Source organism: Canis aureus, unplaced genomic scaffold, assembly GCF_053574225.1.
Source record: "Canis aureus isolate CA01 unplaced genomic scaffold, VMU_Caureus_v.1.0 ptg000132l_RagTag, whole genome shotgun sequence".
NCBI lineage: Eukaryota > Metazoa > Chordata > Mammalia > Carnivora > Canidae > Canis > Canis aureus.
The window spans coordinates 258,211-271,316 of record NW_027554443.1 but is presented as its reverse complement, the minus strand read 5'-3'; the positions used below and the strand labels follow the sequence as shown (position 1 = coordinate 271,316).

At 38.6% G+C, this 13,106-nt stretch overlaps 1 protein-coding gene across 1 annotated transcript in view; it reads left to right on the top strand.

Moving 5' to 3' along the window:
- The window catches only part of LOC144309647 (ankyrin repeat domain-containing protein 26-like), a 61,547-nt gene extending 49,357 nt beyond the window's left edge, over positions 1 to 12,190 (top strand). Inside the window, exons 11-12 of the mRNA XM_077890737.1 lie at positions 10,713 to 10,758; positions 11,947 to 12,190. Coding sequence (XP_077746863.1) covers positions 10,713 to 10,758; positions 11,947 to 11,960 — 60 coding nt within the window. The 3' untranslated portion in view covers positions 11,961 to 12,190. The remainder of the gene's footprint in view (positions 1 to 10,712; positions 10,759 to 11,946) is intronic.
- Positions 12,191 to 13,106: the final 916 nt, after the last annotated feature.

The following is a 13,106-nucleotide window of genomic DNA, read 5'->3' as shown; positions in this document are numbered from 1 at the left end:
CAATAGGAGTAAAGATCATTTCCATTGCTGTATTTTTATTCATAAAACATTAAAATTTATAATTTAAATTACACTTTAGACTTTAAAATTTATAATTTAATTAGAAAGCTGTTTTGTGCCTCATGCCTAGTCGTTATTGAGCCACATGACAAACCTTTATGTGTTCATTTACAGTCAGTTATAGTTAAAAATGTAGGTATTTTTCCTGAAGATGATGAAGTAACTGGCATAAAAACTCTCAGCTCAGGAGGGCCTAAAGCACATTCCTGGCCTGCAACTCTTTGGTCTTTTGACCTGAGGCAAACTTCAATCTTTCTGAGGCCTTCTTGTCTCTTATGTAAAATTAGGGACTTTGGGATCCCTGGGTGGCGCAGTGGTATGGCGTCTGCCTTTGGCCCATGGCGTGATCCTGGAGACCCGGGATCGAATCCCACATCAGGCTCCCAGTGCATGGAGCCTGCTTCTCCCTCTGCCTGTGTCTCTGCCTCTCTCTCTCTGTGACTATCATAAATAAATAAAAATTAAAATAAAAAAATTAGGGACTTTGACTAAATTAGTGACTACCTTTTGGAAAACAATATTTTTTTCAAAGAATGGAACTTAATTTGTTTTTGTTTTGTTTTGCTTTTTTGTTTGTTTCTGTTTTTGCATTAAACTGTATTATACAAAACCGAGACCAGTGGAGCTGTGTAGCTAAAAGAGAGATGAGACTACAGCTGTAGACTTTTGTCCCTCAATCCTACAGTATCCCCAATGGAACCTTAGATTTCTATGATTGGTAGTTTGGAAACAAACTGTTATGAGAAAATCCTACTAATTAATGAGTCTTCGAATTAAAATTTGCTGATACGTTGTTTTTATGTGTATAATTTTCTTACCCTCTTATGTTTTTGATAAATGGAAAAGTATAAATAAAATTGCAAATATGTTCTCTTTATTAATGGATTGCAAGCTATTTCTACCATCTAACTCAATTCTCACCTGGAAATAAACCAGGGTCACAGAAGCAAGTATTTAGGAAAAGACTTTTGGCGAAAAGATCATTATATTACTTTGATCGTTCCTTAAGGAAATGAAGGCAGGCACTTAAGTGACTGGGCCACCTAGGCACCACTTAGTACCGTATTTAGACCCTATTTTGGGAATTCAATGAGAGGATGCCTTTTATAAGAAATAAGAGCATTCTAGATGGGAATATTTGTAATGCACATTTGATCCTTGACCAACATGGAATTGTAGCTGCAGGTCTAGTTAGCCTACACATGGACTTTCTTGGCTGTTGTGTTGTACTGTATTTTCTCTTATGTTTTTCTCAATAACCTTTTTTTCTCTAGCTTACTTTATTTTAAGAATATATTATATAACACATGTAATGTACAAACCATGTGTTAATGGACTGTGTTATTGGTAAGGCTTCCCATCACCAGTAGGCTATTAGTAATTAAATTTGGGGAGAATCAGAAATTATACAGAGTTTTGACTGCACGGGGGTAAGTGCACCTAACCACTGTGTTGCTCAAAGGTCAACTGTAGTCTGAAATATTCCTAAATATTTCATAATTAAGTAGATAATGATAACTATAGTAAGTCAGGTGCTTCAAAAATTGGTCCTAATTCATAGAAAGGAAACAAAGTTACAGTTAAAATTTCTTTTCCTTGTTTCTAATTCTAGAAACTTATCAATGCGAAACTAAGTTGGAAAACTGGTGCTAGCTTATATTTTTTCCTTTCCTGAAGCAGATTTTCTGAAATCTCTGTGTTCACATGAAAAGAAGTACATCAGTCATCATATAGATAACAAAATAGTTTTACTCAATATTACCAGGAGAAATTCCACATGACTTTATGTAGTCCCACTTCCATTGTTTTATGTATTTAAGAGTCTGTGCTGAAAAATAGAGCATACAACATACCTCAAGATTTTGTTGAGTGCAAAATCAAAAGTGCAAAAGTGGAAAGTTCATTCGGAGGAATAATTTATTAAACAAATGATTAATCTCTCATAAAGGGCACTTTTTCTGAAAATCACAAACTATTAAAGTGTAAAATGACTCTTGTTTACAATTTTGTAACAGAAGTTACAAAGATCCTTCAGAAGTTATGTATATTCTTTTATTTCACATTCCTAGCTCCATTGGTTTCTTTACTATTTTTTATTTAAATTCAATTAACTAGCTTATAATGTTATGATATATATATCATGCTCGGAGCCAAAGCCCTACTCTCAGCCACTGAGCCACCCAAAGGTCCAAAGATTTAATTATTTATTGGCTGAGTAATATTCTGTTCTCTCCCTTCCTCTCTCTCTCTGTCTAATAAATAAATATGATACTTATTTATTTATATCTACATCACATCTTCTTTATGCATACCTCTTTCAAAGAACATCCATATCTCTCAGGTTGGCTATTGAGGATATTACTGGTATAAACATATGGGTGCAGGTGCCCCTTTGGATCCCGACCAAAGTGATCTTCGGGATTCATACCTTCTAGCGCAATTGCTGGGTTTTACATAGGTAGCTCCTTTTTCAACTCTTTGATGAACCTCCGGTACTGATTTCCAGAGGAGCTGCACCAGGTTGTATTCTCACCAACATCATAAGAGGATCCCCCTTTCTCTGCATTCCCGCCAACATCTGTCATTTCCAGACTTGCTAATTTTGGCCATTATGAAAGGTGTGAGGGGGAAACTCACCGTGGTTTTGATTTGTATTTCTCTAGTGCCAGCTGATGTTGAGCATGTTTTCATGTGTCTGTTGGCCATATGTATGTCTTCTTTGGAGACATGTCCTTTCATTTCTTCTGCCCATTTCTTCATTGGGTTATCTTTCTTTGGGTGTTGACTTTGATCAGCTCTTTATAGACTTTGCATACCAGCCTTTTATCTGATAAGGCATTTGCAAACACCTTCTCCCATTCTGTCAGTTGTCTTTTGGTTTTGTCAACTATTTCCTTGCTGTGCAAAAGCTTTTTATCTTGATGAATTCCCAGGAGGTCAATTTGGCATCTGGTGACATGTTCTAGCAAGAAGTTGCGGCAGCCGAGGTCACAGAGGTTGCTGGCTGTGTTCTCCTCTAGGATTTTGATGGATTCCTATCTCACATTTGGGTGTTTCATCCATTTTGACTCTATTTTTGTGTATAGCATAAGAAAATGGTCCAGTTTTATTCTTCTACATGTGGTGGTCTGATTTCCCACACCATTTGTTGAAGAAACTGCTTTGTCTCCATTGGATTTTCTTTCCAGTATTGTTGAAGAGGAGTGGACCATAGAGTTGAGGGTCCACTTCTGGGTTTTCTCTTCTGGGCCATTGATCGACATGTCTGCTTTTGTGCCAGTACCATACTGTCTTGTTGATCACAGCTTTAAAATAGAGCTTGAAGTCTGGCTTGTAATGCCACCAGCTATGGCTACCTCTATCAAGATATGTTTGGCTACTCGGGGTCTTCTAAGGTTCCAAACAAATCTTACCGTTATTTACTCCAGCTGTATGAAAAGAAGTTGGTAGTATTTTGATAGAGATTGCATTGAATATGTAGATTGATGGAGCTAGCATAAACATTTTAACAATATTTAATTCTTTCAATCCATGAGCATGGAATGTATTTCCAGTTCTTTACACCTTTCTCAATTTCTTTCCAGAATGTCCTGTCATCTTCAGAGTATAGATCCTTTGTCTCTCTGGGTAGGTTTATTCCTAGGCATCTTATGGTGTTTGCTGCAATGGTCAATGGAATCGACTCCTCAGTTTCTCTTTCTTCCATCTCATTGTTAGTGTATAGAAATGCAACTGATTTCTGTGCATGGATTTCCTATCCTGCTGCTTTGCTGAATTCAGGAAAGGGTCCTAGCAATGTTGGGGTGGAGTCTTTTGGGTTTTCCACATAGGATATCATGTCCTCTGAGAAAAGTGAGAGTTTGAGTTCTTTTCTGATTCAGACGCCTTTTTATTTCTTTTTGTTGTCTAAATGCTGAGGCTATGTCGAACAACACTGGTTGTCCAGAGAGTGGACTTCCCTGTCGTGTTCCTGACCTTAGCGGCAAAGCTCTCAGTTTTTCCCCTTAAGAATGGCATCGGGTGTGGGCTTTTCGTAGATGGCTTTTACGATATTGAGATATGCTCCCCCCCCCCGCACTGCGAAGAGTATTGATCCGGAAAGGGTGCTGCACTTTGTCAACTGCTTTTTCTGCATCTCTTGAGAGGATCCTATGGTTCTTATCCTTTCTTTTATTTCTGTAGTGTATCACATTGATTCATCTGCAGATGTCGTATCACCCTTGCAGCCCAGGCATAAAACCCACTTGGACATGGTGAATCATCCTTTAATGTACTGTTGAATCCTCCCAGCCAGTGTCTTGGTGAAAATTTTGGCATCCATGTTCATCAGGGATATTGGAGTGTAATTCTCCTTTTGGGTGGGGTCTTGCTCTGGTTTTGCGATCAGAGTAATGCTGGCCTCACAGAGAACGCTGGAAGGTTTCCCTTCCATTACTAATTTTTATAAACAGCTCCGAAGAATAGATTAATTCTTCCTGGAATGTGTGGTAGAATTCTCCTGGGAAGCCACCTGGTCCTGGACTCTTGGTTGTTGGCAGATATTTGATGACTGCTCCCATTTCCTTGCTGGTTATGGGTCTGTTCAGGTTTCCTGTGTCTTCCTGTTTCAGTTTTGGTAGGAAGGGATCCATTTCTTCCAGATTGCTTAGTTTGTTGGCATATAGTTGCTCAGAATGTGTTCTTATAGTTGTCTGTATTTCTCTGGTGCTGGTCGTGATCTGTCTTCTTTCATTCATGATCTTATTTCCCCAGATGTGGTTTTCTTTTTTAAAATTCCCCTGGCTATTCGGGGTCTTTTCTGATTCCACACAAATCTTAAAATAATTTGTTGTAGCTCTCTGAAGAAAGTCCATGGTATTTTCATAGGGATTGCATTAAACGTGTAAATTGCCCTGGGTAATATTGACATTTTCACAATGTTAATTCTGCCAATCCATGAGCACGGAACATTTTTCCATCTCTTTGTGTCTTCCTCAATTTCTTTCAGAAGTGTTCTATACTTTTTAGGGTATAGGTCCTTTACGTCTTTGGTTAGGTTTATTCCTAGGTATCTTATGCTTTTGGGTGCAATTGTAAATGGGATTGACTCCTTAATTTCTCTTTCTTCAGTCTCATTGTTAGTGTATTGAAATGCCATTGATTTCCGGGCATTGATTTTGTATCCTGCCACGCTGCCAAATTGCTGTATGAGTTCTATCAATCTTGGGGTGGAGGCTTTTAGGTTTTCTATGTAGAGTATCATGTCATCGGCAAAGAGGGAGAGTTTGACTTCTTCTTTGCCAATTTGAATGCCTTTAATGTCTTTTTGTTGTCTGATTGCTGAGGCTAGGACTTCCAGGACTATGTTGAATAGCAGTGGTGAGAGTGGACATCCCTGTCTTGTTCCTGATCTTAGGGGAAAGGCTCCCAGTGATTCCCCATTGAGAATGATATTTGCTGTGGGCTTTTCGTAGATGGCTTTTAAGATGTTGAGGAATGTTCCCTCTATCCCTACACTCTGAAGAGTTTTGATCAGGAATGGATGCTGTATTTTGTCAAATCCTTTCTCTGCATCTAAAGAGAGGATCATATGGTTCTTGGTTTTTCACTTGCTGATATGATAAATCACATTGATTGTTTTACGAGTGTTGAACCAGCCTTGTGTCCCGGGGATAAATCCTACTCGGTCATGGTGAATAATTTTCTTAATGTACTGTTGGATCCGATTGCCTAGTATATTGTTGAGAATATTTGCATCCATGTTCATCAGGGGTATTGGTCTGTAATTCTCCTTTTTGGTGGGGTCTTTGTCTGGTTTTGGAATTAAGGTGATGCTGGCCTCATAGAACAAATTTGGAAGTACTCCATCTCTTTCTATCTTTCCAAACAGCTTTAGTAGAATAGGCATGGTTTCTTCTTTAAACGTTTGATAGGATTCCCCTGGGAAGCCATCTGGCCCTGGACCTTTGTGTCTTGGGAGGTTTTTGATGACTGCTTCAATTTCCTCCCTGGTTATTGGCCTGTTCAGGTTTTCTGTTTCTTCCTGTTCCAGTTTTGGTAGTTTGTGGCTTTCCAGGAATGCGTCCATTTCTTCTAGATTGCCTAATTTTTTGGCTCCGTTCTCTTTTTGATATGTCTGGCCAGGGGTTTATCGATCTTATTAATTCTGTCAAAGAACCAGCTCCTGACTTCATTGATGTGTTCTACTGTTCCTTTGGTTTCTATTTCATTGATTTCTGCTCTGATCTTTACGAATTTTCTTCTCCTGCTGGTTTTAGGCTTTAATATTCTGTTCTTTTCCAGCTCGTTTAGGTGTAGGGTTAGGTTGTGTATTTAGGACCTTTCTCATTTCTTGAGAAAGGCTTGCATTGCTATATACTATCCTCTTTCGATGACCTTTGCTGCATCCCAAATGTTTTGAGCAGTTGTGTTTCCATTTTCATTTGTTTCTATGAGGTTTTAAAATGTGCCTTAGTGCCCCAGTTGGATTCTTTAATCTCTGTGTATTTGAATTCTTTCCAAATTTCCTGTCAAGATTGAGTTCCAGTTTCAAAGCATTGTGGTCTGAAAGTATGCAGGGAATGATCCCAGTCTTTTGGTACCAGTTGAGAGCTGATTTGTGACTGAGTATGTGATCTGTTGTGCAGAATGTTTGTTCCATGTGCACCCGAGAAGAATGTGTATTCTGTTGTCATAGGATGGAGTGCTCTGAAGTTATCTGTGAAGTCCATTTTGTGCAATGTGTCATTCAGAGCCCTTGCGTCCTAGTGGATCATCTGCTTAGATGATCTGGCCATTACAGTAGTGTTGTGTTAAAGTACTTACTATTATTATATGACTATCCATGTGTTCCTTTATTTTTGTTATTAATTGCTTTATAAGGTGGCCTGGGTGGCTCGGTCGGTTAAGGCTCTGCCTTTGGCTTAGGTCATGTTCTCAAGGTCCTGGGATCAAGCCCTGATCAGTCTGCCTGCTCAGTGGGGAGCCTGCTTCTCTCTTTCTTGCTGCCACTGCCTGTGTTCTCTGTGTGTGTGTGTGTGTGTCAAATAAATAAATAAATGAAATCTTAACAGAAAGTTGATTTATATAGTTGGCTGCTCCCACTTTAGACACATTAAAACTTATAATTGTCCAATTTTAGTTTTGGATAGACCCTTTAATTATGGCATAGTGAGTTTCTTCATCTTTTGTTGTTGTTGTTTCTTCTCTTAATACAGTCTTTGGTTTAAAATCCAATTTGTGGGATGACCAGGTGGCTCAGTGGTTGAGCATCTGCCTTCGGCTCAGGTCATGATCTAGTCCCACATCAGGCTCCCCGCACGGAGCCTGCTTCTCCTGCTGCCTGTGCCTCTGCCTTTCGCTCTCTGTGTGTCTCTCATGAATAAATAAAATCTTAAAAAAAATCCAATTTGTTTGATATAAATATTGCCACTCCAGTTTTTTTTCATGTCCTTTAATATGATAAATGGTTTTCCACTCCCTCACCTTCAATGTGAAGTTGTCTTTGTGTCTAAAATGAGTCTCTTTCAGATAGCATATCAATGGGTCTTGCTTTTTTTTTATCTACTGTGATACCCTGTGTGTTTTGGTTGGGGCATTTGACTTGTTTCCATTCAGAGAAAGGATTGAAAGATATGAATGTAGTGCCATTGTATTATGTGTAAAGTCCGTGTTCTGGTCTGTGTTACTTTTGGGCTCTCTGTTTGCTTAAAGTTTCCCCTTTACCACTTCTTGCAAAGCTGTTTTAAGGATCACAAATTCTTTTAGTTTCAGTTTGTGCTGGAAGCTTTTTATCTCCCCTTGTATTTTGAATGAAAGCCTTGCTGGATAAAATTCTTGGCTGTAGACTCTTCTTGAGCACCCTGAGTATATCATGCCAGCTCTCTCTGGCCTGCTAGGTCTCTTTGGATAGATCCGCTGCCAGTTGAATATTTCTCTCCTTCTTGGTTCAGGGCCTCGTGTTCCAAGCTGCTTTCAGGATTTTCTCTTTGGGTCTGAAATTTGCAAGCTTGGCTATTATATTGGAGATATTGACCTGTTTTTTATTGATTTTGAGGAAGGTTCTCTGTGCCTCCTGGCACTCGAGTGCCTGTTTCTTTCCCCAGATGAGGGAAGATCTCTGCTATAATTTGCTCAAATATGCCTTCTGCCCCCTCCTTCCCCTCTTTTTCTGGGATCCCCATTATTCTAACATTGTTTTGCTGTGTGGTACGACTCATCTCTCAAATTCTCCTGTCATAGTCCAGTGGTTGTTTCTCTCACTTTTCCTCAGCTTGTTTATTCTCCATTGTTTTGTCTTCTATATCACTACTTCTCTGTGAAGCCTCATTTATCCTAGCAGTTAGAACCTTCATTTTTGATTGCATCTCACTAAGATTAGCCTTTTTTATCTCAACTTGATTAGATATCAGTTGTTTTATTTCTCCAGAAAGGCATTCTCTAATGTCCTCTGTGTGTCTTTTAAGCCCAGCTATTATCTTGATGGTCATTCTTCTGAACTCTCGCTCCAGCCTCTTCCTTCTATCCATGCTGATTAGGTTTCGGGCAGTCAGTACTACCTCTTGTTCTCTTTGTGGCGGTGAGTTTTTCCATCTTGTCATTCTGTCCAGAGAAGAAGAGATGAGTGAGAGAACAGAATAGAAAAATATCAAGAATGACCCCAGATAAATACATGCTAAACAAATCAGAAGAGACCCGAAGCCAATTTAAAGGTTAACAAAGGAGATAATAGAATTAGAGAGATCAAGAGAGCAGAGCAGTACACCGATACTATGTGAATTTTGGTCTTTTTGTTAGGAAATTGCACCCCCAAATGGTTAAGAGGAAACCTTGTATATATACAAAAATAAAATTAAATACAAGGAAAGTCTAGAATGTAAGTGTAAAAATGGAAATTAAAAGTCAAAATAAAAAGGATATTATCAGCCAGTTGAACAGAACAGAGCAATATACTATATCGTAAGTTTATTTTGGTCTGTTTGTTAGAAGAAACTACATCCCAAAATTGTAAAGAATGAAAAACTTCATTATATGCAAAAATAAAATTAAATGCAATGAAAGGATAGAATGTAACTGTAAATATGAAAATTAAGATAGATTTTAAAAATATTATAATCAGACAGATGAAGAGAATAGAGCAGTATAGTAGATTCTGGTTGTATTTTAGTCTATTTCTTAGAAGGAACTACTTCCCGAAATGGTACAGAAAGAAAAACTTCAATATATACAGGAATAATATTAAGAGCAATGAAAGGATTGAATGCAAGTGTAAAAAGTTAAATTGTAAGAGTTGATAAATGAAGAAATTGGTTGAAAGCAAAAAGAAAATTAAAATAGAAAGACTAAGGAGTCATGAGAAATAGCCATGAGTTCTGTATACTGTTTGCCCCTAGCACTAGAGTTCTGCAGCTCTGTATGATGAGTAAAGTTGGTCTTAGCAGGAAGTTGTTGCTGACCTCCTGAGGGAAAGGCCTGTTGCACTGATTCTTAGGTGTCTTTGCTTAGGGTGGGATTGCACCACCCTTGCCAGGGGGCCAGGCCAGGTAAGCAGCTCCAGATTGCTCTCTGTGGCTTTTGTTCCCTGAAGGCTTTCTGGGCAGCTTTAGAGGATGAGAATGAAAATGGTGGCCTCCTAATTTCCAGCCCTGGAATTGAAAGATCTCACTCCCTACTGTGTCTCCCTGGTTTCTGTCTGCACTCTGTATTCACCCAGCCTGTGACCAAGCATTTTTATCTCAAGCACAGACCCCCTTTCGATTTTCCAAACCTTGCAGACCCCTGTAGCCCCCATTCACACTGTGCCTCCGGGGGGAAGGAGGAGGTCTTGCCCAGTTTTTCCTGCTTGGAAAGTGGTCACCTGACTGTTCCTCGGTTTGGGGTTTATGGCAACACTGAGCTGAATGCCCACTCCTGGGCTCACTGATTGCAACTGGCTTCCCCGCTCAAACGCCTTGGCAACTGCCATACTCAGGCGCCGCCCCCATTCCTTCTGTGACCCCGCCCCCCCAGGGATCCTGAGACCACACTGTCCGTCCCACTTAGGATGCTGCCCCCCGTTGCCACCTGAGCATCTTTCAGACAGGGATGTCCTCACTGGAACAGACCTCTTAAAAGTTCTGGTTGTGCACTCTGCTGCTATATCACTTTCCAGGACTTGCCTTCTGGCTTCCAGAGGTTCCCTGCCCCCCTGGTTTAATCTTCTGATATATGCCTCTGATTCATTTCTCCACACCTCCTACCTTGCAGAAAGCGGTCGCTGTTCTATTTGTAGAATTGCAACAATTCTTTTCTTGGATCTCTGTCTGAGTCCACAGGTGTTCAGAATGATTTGATACCTATGTAGCTGAATCCCAGACGCCAGACAAAACTAGGGTCTCCTACTCCTCCACCATCGTCCTCTTCTTCCAGAAATTCTGTATATTCGATTGATCAATATTAATTGTACTTTTTATTAGAATCCTCTAAACAGCATTATAGGTTTCTTCTCAGTTATCCAGATTAAAATAAGTAGGGATTTATTTTATTTATGTGATTATCTTTCTATTTAAGCAAATTGTAGCTTTTACTTTCTAAAAGTATCATTTCCAGACCACGTTTCATAAGCAAAATAAAATTCCTACAATAATGTCTCTTGTTTAACTTGAACATTGTAAGTAACGTTTAACTTATTTCAGATGCAGCAGATGTTGGAAGACAGTATAATCAGAGAACTAAAAGAAGGTATGTTGCCAAATTTACAAATTTAGATGGTCATTAATTTCTGAAATAAACCACAAATAGTAACTGGCATCCCTTCCCCTTGTTAAAATTTGTCTAGATATATCTAATAAAAAATGTAAAACATAAACATAATGAATAAGAGACTTATTCCTCATTTGGTCATCGTGTTTCATACCTTTTTTAAAAACCTGCAGCCTGTATGCCTGTTAGCACTTTTGGCTGTAATCTTCCTTCACTTGTGCCATCGCTATGGAACTGTCAATCTGAAAATGTGGGCGTTCTCAAATTCTTGTTTCTGCTAGTGATAGAAGACCAAACAGACCAGACTTGTCTTAGTAATACTTAGTTAAGCAATTATGTAGTTCATATAGCTGTCCCTTGACAGGTGACATTTCAATCTCCAGCCACTGGTTTTGCCATTGGGTAAAATTCCGGGTTTCTTAGCATGGAATATAAGCACCCAAATCAATTTGGTTCTTGCCACATTGGTGAGCCTTCTCTGTCGCCATTACCCTACTCTGCTGCTTTGAAGAGAGTAATCTTTCAGGTATCAGCCTTCCTATTCCCTCCACCGAAAAGCAGACAATATTGATAGAAAACCAGGATGTCCCTTCTGTGTGTTCTTATAATGTCTTGTTTTAAACCTGCCATGATATATTTGACTCTAGATATTGCCTGTTAGATTTTTCAGTTGATAGTATATGATTGTTCAGGGGTGGACTGTGCCATCAGCTTGCAATCTCTTTTTTTTTTTTAATTTTTTTTTTAATTTTTATTTATTTATGATAGTCACAGAGAGAGAGAGAGAGAGAGAGAGAGGCAGAGACATAGGCAGAGGGAGAAGCAGGCTCCATGCACCGGGAGCCTGATGTGGGATTCGATCCTGGGTCTCCAGGATCGCGCCCTGGGCCAAAGGCAGGCGCCAAACCGCTGCGCCATCCAGGGATCCCGCAATCTCATCTTATAATGAGAAAACCAGAAGCTCTAGTGTTTATCCACAGTAGTAATTAATTCAATGGGCAATCGTGAGCAAACTTGATTTAATAGTAATCTTGTATTTTATATTGTAGTTATATGTAGATATTTTTCATCCTTTTAACACTCAGAAGATTCCAACTTTTTTTTTACTAACTTCTAGTTAACTACAAAGTATTTCAGATAAAGAATATTATTCTTTCTCTTTTTCAGTTGCTCATGATTGAGAATCAGGATTCTGTAGATCTTCTCCTTTAGGACCTACTGACGAATCAAATGTAAATCAAGATCTAGTACTGCAAGCATCACGAGAATATGTAGAGATTTTGAATAGAAAGTATATGATCTGAAAGATATATAGTAAAAGTTTATTACCTAGATGTTTAATATAACATTTTAATTGTTTCCCAGTAAATATCTGATGTACAAAAAATCTTTATTAAAGGAAATTTTGTTATATCGTGTGTAATGAAGGTTTATATATTATTTTAAGCTATGTTTCTTGGCATCTGATTAAATTTAAGCATATTTTCTACATGGAAACCAGCATTATTGAGTTTTACAGGCTCCAATCTGCCCAAGTAGATCGGACCAAGTTGTTGATAATGTTTTGGGGCTGGTAATTGGTAGTTGTTTTTTTTTTTTTTTGTATTTTCTATGTTTTATTACTAGACATATGGATTTAGACACACATCATTTTGATATACTGCTGCTAAAGCTATCACCAATGTTTGTATGTATTTCAATTTTTATAGTGCCATAAACCCTGTGTATAATTTCAATTTTAAATACTTATTATTCATAGTTCTTTCCTCATGGTGAAAAAGATTTGCCTAAGGCTTTTTATCTTTTCTTTTTTTTTAATTTACTTTTTGAGAAGAGTCTTAAAATTAGAGAAAAGAAAAAATAGAGAAAACGACCTTTTCCCTCCAGAATGGTTTGAAAGTAAATTGTTAATTTATGCCCAATTCCTGTGGCCCCTATATCCTGCAAGTCAGTACATTCCACATAGCTACCGTACAACCCTGCCAATCAGAAAATCAACACTAATACAATTGTCCCTTGAATAATGTGGAGCTTAGGGGGGCACTGATCCTCTGTGTGAAAATCTGTGAACTTTTGACTCCCCAGGCACTTAACTACTACTAATCTACTGTTGACCAGAATATTGTACCAAAACAGTCAATTAACCTATTTTTTGTGTGTTATATGTATTCCATTCTATATTCTCCTTATAAAGTAAGCTAGAGAAAAATGTTATTAAGAAAAATCAGAAGAGGGTAGCCCGGGTGGCTCAGCGGTTTAGCGCCGCCTTCAGCCCGGGTGTGATCCTGGAGACCCGGGATCAAGTCCCACATCAGGCTCCCTGCATG